The sequence below is a fragment of the Mus caroli genome, chromosome 16 (assembly GCF_900094665.2).
Source record: "Mus caroli chromosome 16, CAROLI_EIJ_v1.1, whole genome shotgun sequence".
Taxonomy (NCBI): Eukaryota; Metazoa; Chordata; class Mammalia; order Rodentia; family Muridae; genus Mus; species Mus caroli.
Genome location: NC_034585.1, coordinates 14,920,245 through 14,940,446, shown reverse-complemented (window position 1 = coordinate 14,940,446; position 20,202 = coordinate 14,920,245). Strand labels below are relative to the sequence as shown.

The window sequence follows — 20,202 nt, the reverse complement described above, 5'->3', positions numbered from 1 at the left end:
TAGCACTCGACATGCCAGCAGATGCCTGATGGACTCAGACACGGAGGCCTCTAAGGGGAATTACGGTGCTATCCAGTGCCCAGTGGGTCTGTTACCATGCGGCCTGAGACTGCAGCCCTCCTCTCAAGAGGCCCCTTTACATCTGCACCCTGTCGACTGCCAACATATCTCTGGCAGCAGGCTACTCAGAGACTCTCCAGATGTTGTGTCCCTGTAGAGGGCTTTGTATGTACCCCCTCAGCTGTGGTGGCACAGCTTTGGGACGAAGCTGCACGCTCAGTGGAGTAGGGTGATGAGTCCAGGAGGTATGAGACCATGGTTCCAGTTCACTCTATCCTCAGGTGACTTTCTAGGCTTCTGTGACCAGAGTTTAACATGACTGGGAACTGAACTATCGTTGGTAGAGGACACAGAATACTTGACATCTCAGTGATAACCTCAAACTTAGTTTTAACGAATGGCTTATTTGTGGGGATGGGGCTTGAAGTGCTGCTCAGGTTGGCCTCCACTCTTGGCCTCAGATGATCTCTCTGCCTCAGCCTCTCAAGTGCCAGGAGTAGAGGCTGGTGCCAAGATGCCTGGCTTTTAAGGAGTTGTTTCTGAGGATCTAGGCCGCTCCCCAAGGCCATACCTGCACCTGCTTGGGGCAGGGTAAGGTAGCCAAACAAGAGTATGGCCTCATGGGAGAAGAAGCAGAGCCCAGGCAGGAGAGGAGTAGGGGCTCCTGGGCACTACCTGGTCAAAGCCTCGGAGAGGGATGCTGCGCATCATGACAGTGGTATCCAGTCCAATTCCAGTGAGGAAGCCAGCACACTCCAGGGCCACATCTTCAGCAGCAGGCTAAAGCATACTAACCGACTGAGAGAGAGCAGAGGGGCAAAAGACCCTGGCCCCTGCTCTAACAGCCCAGGGTCCCATGTGTCTGCTCAGTACCAGAAGGGGCCTCTGGTGAAAGCTACAGAGTTTCCCTAACCCCAAGTCTCAAGTGCATAAAGCTGCCAGCCCCAGCTTCAAGCTCTCCCAACAGCACCTATCTGACCCGTTATGCCTCCATGGGATTCCATCTGGCTCTGGTGTTTCATCTCAGCCTCCAGGAGAGAGGGTGGGGATTGAGTGGAGAGCTGCTGGCCAGTCCCAGGGAGAAAAGCCTTGTGGGTAGAGCCAGGGAGCACTACCATGGCCTGTGCTCCTATGTCCAGCTTGCGGCTTTCATCTTCCCTCCCACATCCTGTCCTGACCCCAAGCCCCTCAGGGTTCCCCTCTTGACCCTTCCTGATCTGACTGCTTCTCCCACAGGAATGAGGTCAGATCAGGGCTGCTCTCCAGGGAGATGCTCATCACAGCCTTCCTGACTGCCTCACAGCCCTCTCCAGCTGCCCCAGCCGGCTTAGCGTTGAGGCTCAGGAAGTGGTAGCCTTCAAAGGTCAGCCTCAAACAGTTCCCTGGGCCCAAACCCCTCCCAACAGGTCCAGCTGAGTCCCCACACAGGAAAACAAAGTATCTTTTGGGAGGGAGGATGGGAAAGGGGCTAAGCATCCTTCCTGAAGATGGCCATCTGCACTTTGGAAAAGGATACAGCTGGCTCCAACCACCAACCTGCAGAGAAAACCAGCAGAGAGCACACTAAGTACCAGCGAAGCCACAGGCTGTTGTTCCATAGCTGGGACAAAGACGAGTCCCATAGCCTTCCCACCAGGTACTCATAAGCCAATGAGAGTGGAAGCAGACTGTTCTAACAGGTGATACAGAGTACAGAACCCACTTCCCAACAGCTACAACTGTGAAATACAACACGACAAACAGTGAGACTGGACCAGCAAATTGCCTGGTGCTGAAGGTGCATGGGCAGTGATAAGTAACACCTGGCATGGGAGAAGCCCAGGCAGCTCCAGGCCCCAGGGGACATGTTGAGAGATGTCCCTCAGAAGCAGAGTCTCTTTCTGACCAGAGGTGAGCCTTGTCTTAGGCTCCTCAGAACCTCTTGAGCCAGGATGGAAGCAGGGATGTCCCAGGACACCAAGAGGGACAGAATGGGGACAGTGATTTATGGGAAGCAGCAGCTATGACCAGGGCCCATGACTACCTGCTCAACCCCACAACACGTGGGCCCAAGGCTGAGAGATCATTCCCCTGCCTCCCTGCCAGAGCCAGGACATGACACTATGACCCACCAGAAACAGTCATTTTAATGCTCTCATGGCCAGCTCCATACTCCACATACATATACATGCATTCACACACACGTGCACATATGTGTACACATACAGGAACATGGAAACATGAAAAGCCCTTTGCATGCACATACACATTATAAACACACTGGCACAGACAGGTAGTCACACACACCTGCCCACATCCTCTCATATGCACACCCATGCAAACACACAGGCACATATGTGCACACTCATGCAAAAGGACTGGGGAAAAGAGGATTCGCAGCCAGGGCGGCTGCACGTGGGTGGGCTCGTCAGATCACCCCTTCAGTCTTTGAACAAGAGCAGGTGATGTAAGGATGGATAAGCCTGATGTCAGTACTAATCCTGGCAAGTACTAATGATATAATTCCATTTCAAAAAGCGGCGGATCCCTCAGAATACTTGTGCAGGTGCCCTGCGGGAACCATCTGGCATGCGGCTCTGCACAGAAGCTGGGGACAGAACCACACTTACTGGCTAAGTACAAGATGGGCCCAGCTGGTCATATAACCCCACTCAGCATGTTATGACTATGGACAGGGGATCCTGGGATCCCCAGCAGGCCGGGAGAACAGAGGTGCTTTCCAGGCCCCTGGAAACACCCCATGCACACGCCCACACAGGAGAGATGCTTTCTGAAGTATAAAGCCTAACACTTTTGCATCTGATGTATACAGTGAGAGCTCTGAGCCACTTAAGATAGGAAACTATGAGTTACTTGAGCTGCAAACAGAATTGAGCTGCTTTGATCATCCTGCCTCACCTGTAGTAAGATGGTAAGAAAGTCTGTGGGCATCGAACAAGCAGTGCCTCTGCTCTCAACTCCTTAAAGAGCAGTGCCCAGCTCACACCTCCCAACAAACTATCCTGACCCAGTGGGGCAACATCAGTGCAGCCCTTCTGTTGATGACTGGGCCTCTCTATCATCTCAAACTCCCGTCAGACTCTCCCCAAGCCAGCTGTAGCCCCCAACCCCATTTCTAGGCCCTCCTACCACATGGCTGAGCATGAAGCAAGCAGACTCCTGGATCCGATTCTTCTGTTTCTGCAGTCCACGTGTGCCTCCCAGCCTCCCACGGAGCAGGCTGGGTGTAGGAGATGGGTGGGCGGGCAGCCAGGGATCACCATCTGTTCTAGCACAGCGCCATGAGCACCACGGACCTCCTCCTGAGGTGGCCCCATAGCAGGAGGTGGGGTACCATTTCCCAGGTGCCCCCAGCCCTCAGGCTACCAAGTCCAAATTGCCAACTCCAGAGCACACACAGGAAAGGCAGACACCCACAGGCAGGCACATTCCTGGGGGTGGGGGAGTCTTGAGAGTGTGCACTGAGATCTCTACGAAAGCTGGCATCGTGGTTGAATGGACAGTGACCTTGGGCCATTTGTTTTATGAACTATGATGACAGTCAGCATTGGTTTTCTTACCCCGCCTCTCCCTCTAATTGACCAGTTAATGGGAATGTTTATTCTTTGAAAGATGAACACAAGAACTTGGAGGACTGAAGATCTAGGAATGGCCACATATGTCAATAATCCCAGCACTCGGGAAATGAGGTAGGAGGATCATAAACTCAAGGCCAACGTGAGCTACACAGTGAGTGTGAAGCCAGCCTGGACCTTGTCTTTAAAAAAAAAAAAAAGACACTGAAACAAAAGCAGAGACAAACTGTGAAGCTTCCAGATCTAAGTCAGTGCCCTAAGAGAGGCTGGCAGCTGCAGGTGGCTTCTACTGCCATGCTCATCCAGGACCAGCTACAAAGGCACAGTGACCAGTGCAGCTGCAGCCTGGGAGGCAGCAGAGGTGGCAGTCTGGAAGGTGGTTTAGAAGCCTGGGACTTAACACTACATTTAAAAACCAGAGCCCAGATCTTTGCTTAATCAGCAGTCACTATCCTACACCCTGGCAGCCTTGAACCCCATCTGCGTGTGTGTGTGTGTGTGTGTGTGTGTGTGGTGTCTCTGTGTCTCTTAGTGCCAGCATTCTCCATGGATGCATGACTACCATGAGATTAGTCTAATCACAGGGTGGCTTGCTTGTCAGAATTGAAAGCAGGAGGAAGCAGACACAAGGGCATTAACACAGACCTGTGAAGCTAGGCTTACAGTCTGCCTCTCAGCCTGCAGGACCCTAATCTTCTCTCCAGGAGGCACACCCACACAAGTGACAGTCTCACAAGAGCACCTGGCTCCTTGGAAGTACTACCAGTCCAGGAAGTGCCAGTCAAACCTGCGGAGCTCCAGTCACTCCACAAAAGCAGCACTTGAGAGGAGATGCCACAATCCTGCATCCTGGTGGAGCGGGCTCCAGATCTGCCTTGACACGACCTGCCAGCAGCACCCAACCCTTGGGGGTCTACCCCTCCCCCGCAAGCCCTGAGTAGTGGAAGCTACCCAAGGCCCTTGCCCCACACAGGCAAACAAGCAGAAAAGCTGAGAATCAAGTCCTAGGCTAATAGTCGCTCTACCTTCTGCTACACCGGACTCCTCACACGAAATAGAAACAAGCCAAGCAGAAAATGAGAATACTATGCAGCCATGACTCTAAGTGGCTCTTCTAGATAAAATGTGCCTTCCTGTCTCCTGTGCTTAGGATGGGAGAAAAATGGACACAATACCTTGGCCAGCTTCCTGACTTTATGAGGGTCAGAGCAGAGCTACTTCCATGACCAACTCTGATGACAGCATTAAATCAGCCTACTATAAAAACACTCTAGTGGAGCATGCTGACTCACACGTGTAGTCATAGCACGCGGGAAAGTGAGACGGGATGGGGTGGGGTCGTCATGCCATTGAGGCTGTCTTGGGCAGCACAGTAGGTTCCAGACTAGCCTGCACTAGAGACCCTGTCTCCAAACACAAACCACTATCTCAGCTTCATAGTGCCCAGAGACACAAAGCCTCAGGCTGGCAAGGGCACATGGGAGTGGACAGTCATGGGCAGTGTGGCGTGTAGCCAGGACACTCTGAATGGGACAAACAGCAGTGGGAGAGGTTGGCCCCAAGCACTGTAAGCCTTTTGGGGGCCTGAAGCAGTGTGAAGGAACATCAGGAAGAAGTACCTGGGGACAGCAAATCAGCCCCTGGGTCTCAGGCCCAGCGTGGGAGAAGCCGCTGAGCCAGGGCTCACTCACTCGCTGCAGCACCCTCACCATCTTGGTTACCAGCAGAAACAGTGAGCCTAGCAACAGCACCCACTGAGCAGCCTGATGGAGGCAACAGGATGTGGAATAGGATGACTGGAACCCTGGTTCATGGTTTGGGTATCTAGAAGTACAGAAGAGGGGTCTAGAATGCTGGGCCTTAGCTGGGCTGTGGTGGCACATGCCTTTAATCCCAGCACTTGGGAGGCAGAGGCAGGCAGATTTCTGAGTTCAAGGCCAACCTGGACTACAGAGTGAGTTCCAGGANGGGTGGGTAGGGGAGTGGGAGGGGGGTCTGGGGGACTTTGGGGATAGCATTTGAAATGTAAATGAAGAAAATACCTAATTAAAAAAAATAAATTGGAAAAAAAAAACAAAAAAAACAAATAATAAATGTGAAAGAGCCACAATCAAAAAAAAAAAAAAAAAAAAAAAAAAAAAAAAACCAAACCAAAACAAAACAATGCTGGGCCTGGTCAGTTGGGAGTCAGGCTTGAAAATCAGTAGAGTACAGGGGCTTCCTGGGGATGTGGGGGTGCAGAGAAACAGCCTGATCTACAGGGTTAGAGGCAGACTTTCCAGAGGTATGGAAGTACAGGAAGACAGCCTGAGCTTCGGGGTTAGAGGCAGGGCTAGCTCTTGCCACTCCCTTGTCACTACATACCTGGTTCAAGCCCATGAATCCCAATGCCAAGTCCAACCTCCCTAAAGCAGAGTTAAGGAGCAAGCTCATCTTTTCAGTTTCATCTTCCCATTGCCAGGGCCTTGCTGTATCAGTGGGACAGATTTCCCACCGGGCACCAGTCACCTTCCACACCCGTACTGGCTGTGGTGCCCGCCACAGTACCCATTGTCTCACCACCAGCTTTCCCCAAAGGGGCCCTGTGTCCTGGCCCCCTCTCCTCCAACCTGTTCTGGATGTTGACAGTCAAAGAGCAACTGAAAAGGCAGGCCGGGCACACACTGGTGGCTGATTGACCAAGACTGGGCAGGTGCCAACTTGCAGTCCTACCCTTGGCCCCATACTGCTCAGTCTCATCACTCTAAGATAAGACAAGGAGTCTGAAGCCACCTCTGCAAGCTCAGGGGTTGTCACTATGAAGTCACTAACACCCTGGTTCTAGCCAGGTGCTCTATCAGCTGACAGGTGTGGCCAGCTTGGCCAGCACCCAGCTGCAGGGTGAAGGTTATCACTTAACCATGTCTCCTATAGACAGGACTCAGACATAAGTGCCTCATCTCTGCCATCTGGCCAGCCCTGGGTTCTCTGAGACCCAGGCGTCATCTACGGAGGAAAGGGACCCGTCATTTGATGCTCAGGGACAAAGGCAGTGGGAGGTAATCCTGGGAGCCCAGACAGGTATAGATAGTCACCATGCTGAGTTCAGCTTCCTCATGACTAGGTGGTGGTAATCCCCACTCCCCATACACATGTACTAGAAAATAAGTCCTGGCTGCTGCCTCTGCCAGGTAAACAAAAGAAAAGAAACATTCTGCATGTCCTGCAGATCCCACCGAGGATCTGGGGCTAGACCATATAGATGGCTCTTCCTCAGCAAACGTCAGTCAGCAGATAGTGCCCACGGCAGGCCCAGGCCCAGAGGTGCCGTGCACCCTTGGCTGCTGACCTGGCCTCCTAGATGAGCCGTGTCAAAGTGTCACCCGGCTCTGGAAGGCACCCTGGGGCCACAGGGACAGCCCTGGGATCCATATTAATTTCAGCTCCATTTTAAAGGCGAGTTAAAATAAACACAGGGGATATTTATAAGGCAAATAAATCTAGCAGAAACAGCCCCTCCAAGTGTGAGCAGGGCCTCCCCCTCTGCCCCAGCCCAAGCTGATAAAATACAGAAATGCTACTGTAGACCCTCCAGGCTTATTTTGACTGCACAGAGGAATGTAACATGTAAACAGTGCCTCCCCTGCCGCACTGTTACAACTTGCATTAACAGCCTGGACAAAGCCGCATTTTCACAGAAGCATCGTACGGGGATATATCTCCAGCTTAATTTTTTTAAAAAAAAAAAAACATTTCCTCACATAAATCATGTTCAGAACTAAACGGGTGACTGATGCACCACAAACACTTTTTTCTTAAACAATAACATACCTAGATTCCATCTACACGAAGGAGCTTAAAAAAAAAAAACAGAAAACCTCTAAATGTTTTTTTTCTGAAGAAAATAAACATTGCAGTTTTGTTCCTGACTAAAATATCTGTGGCCATATCTTACCAGCTGAGCCGGCACCCCCAGTGCATAGTCACAGGGGAACCCCTAGGCTACTGGAGCTGGGAGCTGGGGGTGCTTTCTTGCTGGGCTGCACTACTGCATAGCATTGGGTCAGCTTCCCCAAAACGGACCTGAGTAGAACTCAGAAAATTCTGGCCTTTGGAGACATGGCCAGACATGGCCTTCAAAAACAGAACAACTTGAGCCCAGGAAGGGACCCAGACAGGACAGGAGAGAGGCAGGGAGGGCTAGCTTCCAGGACTGTTGCAGCTCTAGTGTTGCTCATGGAGGGTTCAGCACAGAGCATTATGAGAAGGCAGGAGAGTAAGAGGCACCCAAAAAATCAGAGCAAAGGGAAGAGAGGGAGTGAGGCAGGCTTAGCAGCTATGAGCAGCAGCACTGCTTGCAGACAGGCAGCGGGTTATGCAGGCACTGCAGCAATTCAACTCCATGGGCAAGGACAACCAGGCCCCAAACATTAAAAAAACATCCAGCCAGAGGTGACTAAAAACCAAACCAAACCAAAAACCATGCTGGAGGGGGGACAGGCCCTTCTGAACATGTAATAAATCTAAAAGCCATTAAGAGCAAAGAAAGATTTAGGTTACATCTAAAGGGGAAAGAAACCATTTGTACATCTATAAGTTACAAAGAATCTTTATGGTGTGCAATACAGGGCCATCTCTGATATTTGAACCAGCTGGAAGATAAAGAAGAGATGGGGGGTGGGGAGCAGCCAAATACAAGGCCAAGGATCACAGGGTTATCCACATAGAGACACTGAATTTCAGAGGAGGCCAAGAAATACATGAAAAGATGACCCATGGAATCCAAGTGTGTTCCACCTAGCAGACAGACAAAGCTAGGAAAACAGACAAGGGGTTGGGGCTGGAGATCAGGAGGAGAGGACCTGTTTCCTGGTACAAAGCCCTGGGTCAAGTCCAGATCTCTCCACACCTAGAAATTATTATGGTCTAAAAGACAATGCTAATTGCTGACATAAAAATGAAAACTTTGGGTGGGGAAGCCTCTTAGTAGAACATTTCCATAGGGTATGTAAGGGCCTGAGTTTTGTCCTCAGCTCTGAAAATAAATTTTTAAAATAAGAAGAATTTGACAAACATGGGTAGTGGCACTACACTCTTGGAAAACTGACGCAGAAGAATCACAGGTTTGAGGTCAACCTGGGCAGCATAGTGAGTTCCAGATCAACTGGACTCCATTGTGAGGCTGTCTAAAACAAACAACAAACAGACAGACAGACAGACAAAAACTGGGAAAGGGGCAACGACTGGACTCTAAAAAAATAAAAGTAATTAAAAAAAAAACCCTAAGTCAGCCGGGCAGTGGTGGTGCATGCCTTTAGTCCCAGCACTCGGGAGGCAGAGGCAGGCGGATTTCTGAGTTCAAGGCCAGCCTGGTCTACAAAGTGAGTTCCAGGACAGCCAGGGCTACACAGAGAAACCCTGTCTCAAAAAAAAAAAAAAAAACAAAAACAAAAAACAAAAAACCAACCAACAAACAAACAAACAAAAACCCTAAGTAAATGCATAAATATCCAAAAAAGTCAGAAGACAAAAAGCAGGGGCTGGGGTGAGGCTCAGTGCTTTAGAGCACTTGTTGCTCCTGCAGGGGACTTGGGCTGGATTCCCAGCACCCACAGAGTGCCTTATAATCAATCACCCATAACTCCAGTTCCGGGGGGTCTGATGCCCTCTTCTGACCTCCATGGGTAGCAGGCACTATGTAGTACACACACGTACAGACAGATAGACAAAACACTCATACAGACAAATAATCTTTTACAAAAGGCAAATCACAAGTTAGGTAGTGGTGACGTCACACACTTTTAATCCTAGCACTCAGAAGTCAGAGAACAGCCTGCTCTACAGAGTGAGTTCCAGGACAACAAGAGCTGCACAGAGAAACCCTGTCTCCAAAAACAAACAAACAAACAAACAGACGAACAGACGAACAGACGAACAGACAAGGCAAAGCACAGTCTAGTGATCCAGTGGAAGTCATCATGCATCACTTGAGAACTCAGTCTCAGTGTGAGGAGGGATACGAGCAACAGTGATCGTCACACATCGGGAATGAGAAGAGGGACATTCCATTCTGTGTCTTAAAAAAAAAATGCTGTCAATGCCCATGTTATGGGAATGAGGGGGAAGCCAGCAGCAGAGCATAGGGGACAGGCGACAGTCAGCTTGTCAGCAAAGACCCATGGACTCCACTTTTCTGCTTCTAGGAGAGACTTCCTTAGTAGGTGTATATAAACTAATATCACTGTTATTCAAATGTGAGGGTGCAGCAACATGGACCCTGGTGTACCACCAGTGGGAACCCCACCAGTGGGAACCCCACCAGTGGGAACCCCACCAGTGAGAACACCACCCGTGGGAACCCAGTACTGAACTACTGAAGGAAGTCTGAAGAGCATAATTCCCTTCCAGGCCAACAATTCCACTGCCATGCTCAAGAGAGTGGAGAGCAGGAGTCAGGTAGACATCCGTGTACTCACTTCACAGCAATGCAGTTCACACCGCCTGTCCATGGATGAGTAGATAAACAAAGTGTGAGATGCTGGTGTGTTATGTGTCAGCTGTAAAAAACGAAGGAAGGGCCAGGCAGCTGGCCCACAAGTAAAGGCACATGCTCCCAGGCCAAGTTCTATACCCAGAACCCACATGGTGGAAGGACAGAACTGATTTTTGAAGTTGTTCTCTAACTTGTACCCGTGTGTCATACCATAAATGTATGTGTATGTGCGTTACGTATACATAAATAAAGCAATAAAAAATGTTTTGTTGTTGTTTTTAAGGAAAAAGAAGCCAAGCATGATGGAGCATGCCTGTAATTCCAGAAGCCAGTTGGTACAGACAGAAAGGTCAGAAGTTCAAGGTCATCTTTGTCTTCACTGTGAGTTCAAAGCCAGTCTAAGCTACATGAGCTCCTGTCTCAAAAGAAAGGAGCTGGGGGGCTGGTAAGATGGCTCAGTGGGTAAGAGTACCGGACTGCTCTTCCGAAGGTCCAGAGTTCAAATCCCAGCAACCACATGGTGGCTCACAACCATCCGCAACGAGATCTGGCGCCCTCTTCTGGAGTGTCTGAAGACAGCTACAGTGTACTTACATATAATAAATAAATCTTTAAAAAAAAAAAAAAAGAAAGGAGCTGGGCCAACGACATGGCTCAGCAGGTAAAGATGCCAACAACCAGCACAACAACCTGGTCTTGACCTCTGAACCCATAGCGTAGAAGAAGAATACTGACTCCTGTAAGTGGTCCTCTGGGCTCCACATGCACAGCCCCACACTAAACAGATAAACAAACAGTGTGGGCCAGATGAGCTGGCCCAGTGCAAGAGCAAAAGCATTAGCTGTGCAAACCTGGAGACCTGAGCTCAGCCCACAGAATCCATACAAAGGCAGAAGGAGACAATCAAACTCCACCTTAACCTCTGACGTCTGAAAATGCACTGTGGCATACACGCACGCACACCATGGATATACCTATATGCAATAATAAGTTTTTGGTTTTCTTTTGGGTTTTTTTGGTTGGTTTTGTTTGTTTGTTTTTAAGGGTCTTTTTATTTATTTTATTTTATTTATATGAATACACTTGTAGCTGTCTTCAGACACACCAGAAGAGGGCATCGAATCCCATTACAGATGGTTGTGAGCCAACATGTGATTGCTGGGACTTGGACTCAGGTCCTTTGGAAGAGCAGTCAGTGCTCTTACTGCAGAGCCATCTCTCCAGCCCTGATTTAAGGATCTTGACAGCCAAGCACGACGAGGTGCTCACACCTTTCATCTTAGAACTTGGAAGACAGAGGCAGGAGGAGCTCTGTGAATTTGAGGTCAGTATGGTTTGCATAGCAAACTCCAGGACAGCTAGGACTACACAGAGATCCTGTCTCAAGACAACAACAACAACAAAGGAGTTTGGAGCTGGGAATATAGATTCCAAGACAAAGTGCCTGCCTAACATTAGTGAGGCCCCAGGTTCAATCCCAAGTGCCATGGATGCAGGGGCAGTGTCTTTCAGCTCCAACACACAGAAATTGGAGATCTGCACTCTCTGAAATAAATCCAGTGCATACATACACATTAAATCCTCACACCTGTGTCCACTCTCCAACATACACACCATTTACACCTACATATACACACATATTTACAAGCATACATATGTGCACATGCACACACTCAAGTGCATATGCCAGCCCACACTGGGCTACTGTTTCCCACTAGTGTTTGCTTGAAAGTGAACAAAGCATTGAACAGCTATCAAGCAAGCCTCTGCCGCCCTCTCGTGGCCACTCTGGTCCCTGCAAGCAGGAAGTCTGCACAATAAGGGTGTTGGCTGTATCCAGTATCCAAGAATAGATGAGCTCTGGGCAGGCCCGCACATTTAGCACATGTGTTCTCACCGCCACACCTGGCCGTAGCTTGGGGCATGCTCGATGCACAAAACAGAGAAGAGAGGAGATGATCTTCTATACCAGGGGATGCTGCTGACAGACACTGCCCTGTATCATGAACAGCTGACTCTATCTGTAACACTCATGTTATCACCTTTGAGATAGTCATGGGACATGGGGGTACAAAGGACTGTCTTTCCTTCTTTAAGAGAACGACCTTTTGGCTCCAGTAGGAGAAGAAAGCAGATACACCAGCACAACATACCCCAGGCCTTACGTTTTCCCAGGGGACTCCTTCAGCCAGAAGATGTCGTCACTTGTGATTCCATATTCCAGGGCTCCTTTGACCTATGGAGGAAGGGAAGACTCATGTGATAAGACCACCATTGGCATGTTCCTGGGGTTTCTGAAAAAGCAACCCCCATTCTGCAAGTTCTGGGGTTCTCTCAATCCATGAGGGGAGAGTTTCATGGTTGAATATCTTCAGGTTGTGTCTCTTTGGGGATGGGAGGTGCACATTATACCCTGGGCTCTTTTCCAAGCATGTACCCCTTCCTGGGAAAGCAGGAGTGGCAGCCTCATCCTCCAAGACAGTCATGCAGCATATAGTATGGACGAAAGGCTCCCACAGGCATGCAGAGATTTCATGGTTCCTGGTTTTCAAAGGAAACCTCTGCAGTCCTTAGCCGACAATAAGGTTCTTAGGTAGACTCCAGTGACCATACATAACAAAAAAGAAATGCCTCATAAAACCAGCTCAGAGAAGTCACCATAGCAATGAGAAGATCCCAGTGGGGAGTCATCAACATGAGTTACTTGACATATTCTGCTTTCACCAAAAAACCTGAGGTATGTGAAGAAATCAGACACTGACTTCCAGCTTCAGCTACAGGGAGTAAATACGGTGTAGCCTCTTTGGAAAACAAACTAGTGTCTCTCAAAGGTTAAGCCAAATGAAGTAGTGACCTAGTTCCATTCTTCATAAATACCCAGAAGAAAGTTAAAACAAACTCCAGAAAAACACGGGTGCTCACAGCACATCATGATTCATGAGAGCCACAAAGAGGAAGCAACAAAGGCATTCACCGAGGGGCCGGCAGATTAACAAAAGGCACTAATGCATAAAATGGAATATTACTCAGTCTTTAAAAAGAAGAATCTGATACAGCAGGTATAGGGAGCACATTCTGCTGGTGAGAGTGACCAACACAAAGCACGTATGTCACATGCATTGGTATGAGGCACCTAGAACCTAGAGACCAGGGGGGCTGTGACAAAGAATCAGCCTGGAACTCTGCAAAGGACCTAGAGATGGAGGGAAGTGGAAGACGCACTGAACACATTAAACCACTGTGCCTCCCTCCTAGAGGGAATTTCTGCTAACTGGATTTCATTCAAACTTTTAAGGAGCTGGGTGGCCAGGGTGGATGAAGAGCAAGACTGAAGTCCTGGATGGAGGCCCTGGAGTTCTGAAGTTAGAAAAGGCCGTGGCAATGGAGGCTTGGAGGAAGGAACAGAGGCCAGGTGTGATGCCGGCCACACATTTCAGTCAAAGCTAACTCTGGAGGCTGAAGGGGACAGACATGAATCCCACCCAGGTGATGGGAAGCAGCCCGGACAACACAGAGGAAGGAGGAGAGAGGACACAGGCCTCAGGAGCCTGCAGTGTGGAGTGGCCCTGAGCCACTGCCGTGTGGTGGAGATTCAGGGAGGCCTGGAAAAGCACAGAGGAATGAGGGGACACAGCAAGCCACTCACTTGTGTGGGGTACCTTGGCCGTCCTCCTGTAGCAATGACGATGTGCTCAGCTGAAAGCAGAGTCTGAGGGTAAACAGAGAACCATATGTCAACCAATGAACGGTCGGCTGCCAGACAGCTCAAATGCCTGCGGTGGCTGAGGCAGCCGTTCCTGTGACCTCTGCTGTAGTGGGATGCTCTACCCTTATGTCCTAGTCACAGAGCAGGGGTCTCACAATGTCCACTCAACAGGAGGGCCAGGCAAAAGAGGGAGTGAGGTGTTCCAGCTCCACAAACTTCACAGTGTACAAGGCCTTTGCAAACCCTGCCTCTTCAGAGCCCCACAAACACTACAGAAAGGGAGTGACTCACCCCAAACTGCAGGAAAGCTAGCTGTGGCATTTGAACTGCTTAACAAGGGGTGTGTGTAGCTAAGGACTGATCTAGCTCAGGTTAGGCAAGCCTTCTGCCTCTGAACTACACCCCTACCACTGTTCAATCTGTATCTCTACGTGTATGTGTGTGTGCATGTCAGCACGTGTCTGTGCACATATCTGTGTGTGCACAAGCCTGTGTGTGTTAGCATCTCTGTGAGCATGTGTCTGTGTGTGCATGCATGTGTATGTATGTGTGTGTACATGCATGTGTCTATGTGTGCATGTGTCTGTGTGCACAAGCCTGTATGTGTTAGCATCTCTGTGAGCATGTGTCTGTGTGTGCATGCATGTGTCTATGTGTGCATGTGTCTGTGTGCACATGCCTTGTGTGTATGTATCTGTTTCTCTCCATATGTCTACATGTGTCTCTGTTGGGGAGACATGGTCCCACTATATAGCCCAGGGCTGGTCTAGGACTCAGGCTCCCATTTCTGCCTCCCTAGTGCTGGGATCTTGGGCTTGGCCACTGCACCCAGCTGTTGAATCACTCTGAAGAAGTGTGACTTCAAAGGCAGCTGTTAACACCAGATCAACACCCAGGCCAAACAGAACTGGAATCAGGTGCGAGAGGAGCCACAGAGACAGGCTGGTGACACTTACCGCCTTCCCGCCTTTGTCCACACCGTGAACTGTGTGCGCATCCACAAAGCTGGCTTTGATGTTAAAGTACTTGACTTTCCTGCAACATAAAGATAAGACTGCCTTTTCTTTATTTTATTTTTTGAAACAGGGTTGCAGGTTTTCTAGTCTAGGCCTCAAACCCTCCAAGTTAGGGTTTCTATTGCTGACGAAACAACATAACCAAAAACAGCTTGGGGAGGAAAGGATGTATTTTTCTCCCACTTTCGAATCACTGAAGAAGGTCGGGACAGGAACCTGTAGGCGGGGGCTGCTGCGCTGGACAGGTGCGGAGTGCTGGCTCGCTCAGATTACTCCTCTCTCTCTCTCTTTTTTAATATATTTTTTGTTTTGGTTTGTTTTGGTTTTTTGGTTGTTGTTGTTGTTGTTTTGAGACAGGGTTTCTCTGTAGATCAAGTTGGTCTTGAACTCATAAACATGCCTGCCTCTGCCTCCCAAGCACTGGGGCTAAAGGTATGTTCCCCCACCCAGAATTGGCTGAGCCTCCCCTGTCAAAATGCCCTACAGGCTTGCCTAGTCCCAATCTTTTTTCCTTTTAAAAAAGATTTATTGTTTATTTTATGTTTATGAGTACACTGTAGCTGTACTGGTGGTTGTGAGTGATCATGTGGTTGCTGAGAATTTGAATTCAGGACTTCTGCTTGCTTGCTCAGGTCGGCCCTGCTCGCTTCAGTCTAAATATTTATTTATTATATATCTAAGAATACTGTAGCTGTCTTCAGACATACAAGAAGAGGATGTCAGATCTCATTACAGATGGTTGTGAGCCACCATGTGGTTGCTGGGATTTGAACTCAGGACCTTTTGAAGAGCAGTCAGTGCTCTTAACCGCTGAGCCATCTCTCCAGCCGCCTACTTCCAGTCTTATGGAGGCATTTGTCAGTTGATGTTCCCTCCTCTCAAAGGACTCTAGCTTGTGTCGAGTTGGCACAAAACTAGCCAGCACAGTCATTATGTGGCCAAGGATGACTCTGAACCCCTGATCTTTCTGCCCCCACCTCCACAGAGGCTGCAAACCAGGATTACAGGTGTGCACCACCACCACACCTGTCTCGAAAATTAAGGTTTTTCAAACACTTCCTCTGCAGACTCAGCCTCCAGAGCTGGTTAGACAAGTAGGGCCATGCCGGCTGCTAGGAAGCAGACTTGGAGCTGGGCAGCACACACACACGCAAATAAATAAACACATGTACAGATTTTTTAATGAACGAGAAAGAAGAAACCCAGCTCCAGCCCGGGGCAGCCTCCTGGGGGAAAACACACTGTGGTCTGTCAACACAGGGACAGAGCCATGCTTGGTGCATCCCGAGAGCCCCAAACTGGGACAGGCAGAGGGAGGGAAGTCCCATGGGTACTGTGCCTACCATATAAACATAAGTACTGAGGAGGCCAGGAGAGCAGGTGCGGTGAGGCTGTGGTAAGCAGCGACCCATCCTCCCATTTCAAAGCCACACGGTAGCAGTACTAATCAGTGTCCAGGTCCCTCTCCCTTCCTCTCTGGTCCAGCTTTCTCTTATCTTGGCAATCAAGAAAGAGCCTTAATAACACAGACACAGGCTGGAGAGATGGCTCAGTGGTTATGAGCACTGACTGTTCTTCCAGGGGTCCTGAGTTCAGTTCCCAGCAACTGCAGTCACGTGGTGGCTCACAGCCATCTGTAATGACGCCCTCTTCTGGTGTGTATGAAGACAGCAACAGTGTACTCATATACATAAAATAAATAAATCTTTAAAAAAAGTAACAGACACATAGTAAGCATTCCACACTGGGCCTCTCCAGTGGTTAAAAGCACTGGCTGTTCTTCCTGAGGACTGAGTTTGAGTCCTAGCACCCATAAGGTGGCTCACAATCACCTGTCATAACAGTTCCTGGGACCAACATCCTCTTCTGACCTTTGTAGGCAACAAGCACACAGACATATATGCAGGAGCACACAAGTGGAAAGAGCTGTCCCTCATACCCTCTGCTGCCTGACCGAGGGCTCACAAGGCTCCATGCTTTAAACTGTGGAGGGATACAGTGGCCCTCCTGTCACCCTCTGGGTGACCAGCCTGTCATTGCTCATCAGTCCACCCAGTCCCATTCACAGGCTCAGGCCTGAGGCCTCTCCTGCCTGTCACTCTCTCACCAGCTCCAGCCATTCAGCTAGCACACCCTTCCTTTACTGTCGTTTCCTCAGTTCCAGGGCCCTGGGGCATCCCCCACGAGAACTCTCATGTTAGTAACTCTCATGTTATTACTACAGGGGTTGTGCTGCAGTGAATGCTTTCAGGGGTACAAAATGACCACAAGAAGGCCAGGAAGGTGGTGCCTGGGCCACATCACATGGCCACTGGGTCCTGAGAGTTTCAATACCTGTCTTGCAGTTGGACGCGATGACCCCAGTTCAAGGACTTCACATGGTTTTGCACAGCTTCTGCCATTGTCTTCCTGTTGACACAGACACAAAAAAACATGAAACCCACAGCAGCAGAGTTGGCTTCAGCACTCACTCAGGCAGTAAGAGAAGACCACGTACCCCAGGAATATTGGGAAATAGAGGTGTGATAATTTTTTGGAGGGGGGCAGGGTTTTTCTAAGTAGCCCAGGCTGGCCTCAAGCTTAAGATCCCCCTGCCTCAGCCTTCTGAATCTGGGCCACATGTGGCCCCACCATACCCATCTTGCAGATATGTTTAAAAGGCTGAGAGTAAAGAAAATCTCTTGTGAACTGTACAGAAGCATCACCTGTCAATAAAAAAGCCTATGGCCAATGAACTGAGGCAGGAAATAGGAGGTGGGACTTCCAGCAGGTGGGGAGAGGGAGATTTACCCGAATTCTGGATGAGATGGGAGGAGACGATCACATAAAGCTGAAGAGAGGTAACTAGCTAAGTGGTGGGACTTAGAATAGAATAAAGTATTGAAATTAAGAGACAGTCAGGGAGCAAGTTAAGGTTTTTGGCCCAGGCATTTATTCATATACAAAAAGTCTCAGAGTCATTATTCTGGGATCAAAGAGGAGGCCAGGTGGAAAAGCTCACGGTTACAGATGAGTGAGTGGCAGAGAGCAAATCTCTCCTCTCAATGGGACCCGCCCGAGGGCAAGGGCTTCTCACCAGTTGTGTTGGACAGGCTGGGCCACCTGCCAGCCATAGCGGTGAGCATCTCTGATCATGCCCCCCAGCAGTGCGGCCTGATGCATCAGCTTCTTGGGTATGCAACCCACGTTGACACAGGTGCCACCAAGGCCCCACTTGGTGCCTAGAATATCAGAAAAGCATGTATGTATGTGTATGGGTATATGTGTGTGTATGTTGCAGGGGTCAGAACCCAAGACTTTGCACATGCCAGGGAAGTATTCTGTCACCAAGTCACCCAGGCACTGGTAGGAATAGATTTGATTTCCCATGTAGGCTTCCATTCTTCAGGCTCAGAATGCCTTTAGGACCTTCTATTCTGTAACTTGAACTTGGCCCATATGGATTTGCTCCCTATGTCTATACTCAGAGTTATTAAAAAAAAAATTGAGATGCTAGAGAGATGGCTCAGTGGTTAAGAGCACTAACTGCTCTTCCAGAAGACTCAGGTTCAATTCCCAGCACATGGCAGCTGACAACTGTCTGTAACTCCTGCTCCCAGGAATATGATTCCCTCACACATGCAGGCAAAACACCAATGTACATAAAATACATTTTTAATTAAAAAATTTTGAACGTTTTATTATTTTTGTGTATATGGGTGTTTTGTGTACATGTATGTGTGTAAACCACATGTGTGCAGTGCCCACAGAGACCAGAAGACCATGTCAGATCCCCTGGGACTGGAGTTATAGCTAGTTATGAGCCAACAGGTGGGAATCAAATCTCAGCCCTCTGGAAGAGCAGCCAGTGCCCTTGACCACTGAGCCATAGCTCCATCAGCACCCCATCAGTCATTTTAAAATAATAATGTTGCAGAAATGTTTGTATGCTGAACAAGACACTGTGGGACTATGGGCATATGACTTCAGTGTAGGCTGAATCTGAGTTGTGTCCCATGTCCCTAATCCCCTACCTTCGTCTAGGAGTCATGGCTTCTGTCTGGATTGCCTACCTCGGGGAGAAGGTTCCACATAGTCAGCCACAGCCACCTTCTTTCCCAGCTGAGCAGCTGAAATGATAAGGACATCTGCAGGTGAGCATAGCATGGAGCATAGCATGGAGCTGCCCAGGAGCCCATGAGGCCCACCCAGAAGGAGGCAGGGGTTCAGGCCAACAGCTGAGCACAGAGGCCAGGTGGGTGTCCTGGTTCCTTTCCTGTGCCCATGCAGCTGCCCACCAGCTTTGCACCAGCCCTGCCCGGGACCCACCCACCTTGCTGCCTGCAGGCAGGAGGCCCTCAGCCTCTTTGAAGACTCCAATGTACACACCCGACATTGAGGAAGTGCTAGGATGCCCCGCTCCCAGAGTTCCTGCTCCCATCAATTGATGTTCAGGGTGAGCCAAGTGTAGACTGACAGCACACAATGTCAGCCTCCCCAGCCACCGATAGAGTGGCTGTGGCACACAAGGAACACCTGTCGGGCAGAAGTGAGGTGGGGACCTGGTGCTGGAGGGAATGTATGATGTTACTCAGCGTAAAAAGGAGGGCCGTCTTGAGACGAACTGTGTCATGAATGAGCATGGATGACATCCCAACAAGTTAAAGAAATGACAGAGATCACAGGATCCCATTGACATGAAGTGCTGAGAAGAAGCAAAACCACTAAGACAGAGAGTAGTGGGCACAAGGGTCAGGGAAGAGAAGGGATGACAAAATGGGAGGACGATTACTAATGAGTAATAAATAATAACAACAGCAATAGTAATAATCATGAGGGTGCCCAGGTGGAGATGAAAATGTTCTAAATGATGGTGGTTATGCATTATTAGGAGGTGTGGCCTTGTTGGACGAAGTGTGTCACTGGGTGGCAGGCCTTGAGGTCTCCTATGCTCAAGCTGTGCCCAGTGGCACACAGTCTCCTCCTTGCTGCCTGTCGATCAAGATGTAGAGCTCTCTGCTCCTTCTCTAACAACATGCCTATCTGGGCGCTGCCATGCTTCCCTCCATGATGATAATGGACTGAACCTCTGAACCTGCAAGCCAGCCCTAATGAAATGTTGTTTTTTATAAGAGTTCCCTTAGTCATGGTGTCTCTTCATTGCAATAAAACCCTAATTAAGACAGCCAGTCTGTGGATGTCTTCTTGATTAACGATTGCTGTGGGAAGATCCAACTGCTGTGAGTTGAGCCACCCATAGCTGAGTGGTCCTGGAGTGTATAAAGAAGTAAAGTAGCCGGGCGTGGTGGCGCATGCCTTTAATCCCAGCACTCGGGAGGCAGAGGCAGGCGGATTTCTGAGTTCGAGGCCAGCCTGGTCTACAGAGTGAGTTCC

General features: G+C 49.4%; 1 protein-coding gene across 1 annotated transcript in view; it reads right to left on the bottom strand.

The window, feature by feature from the left end:
- The window catches only part of Txnrd2 (thioredoxin reductase 2), a 53,443-nt gene that overhangs the window by 23,960 nt on the left and 9,281 nt on the right, over positions 1–20,202 (bottom strand). The window contains exons 3-10 of the mRNA XM_021184489.2: positions 18,882–18,938; positions 17,906–18,050; positions 17,164–17,238; positions 14,770–14,848; positions 13,754–13,816; positions 12,273–12,343; positions 1,577–1,596; positions 736–827 (exon numbers count right to left, since the gene is read on the bottom strand). Coding sequence (XP_021040148.1) covers positions 736–827; positions 1,577–1,596; positions 12,273–12,343; positions 13,754–13,816; positions 14,770–14,848; positions 17,164–17,238; positions 17,906–18,050; positions 18,882–18,938 — 602 coding nt within the window. The remainder of the gene's footprint in view (positions 1–735; positions 828–1,576; positions 1,597–12,272; positions 12,344–13,753; positions 13,817–14,769; positions 14,849–17,163; positions 17,239–17,905; positions 18,051–18,881; positions 18,939–20,202) is intronic.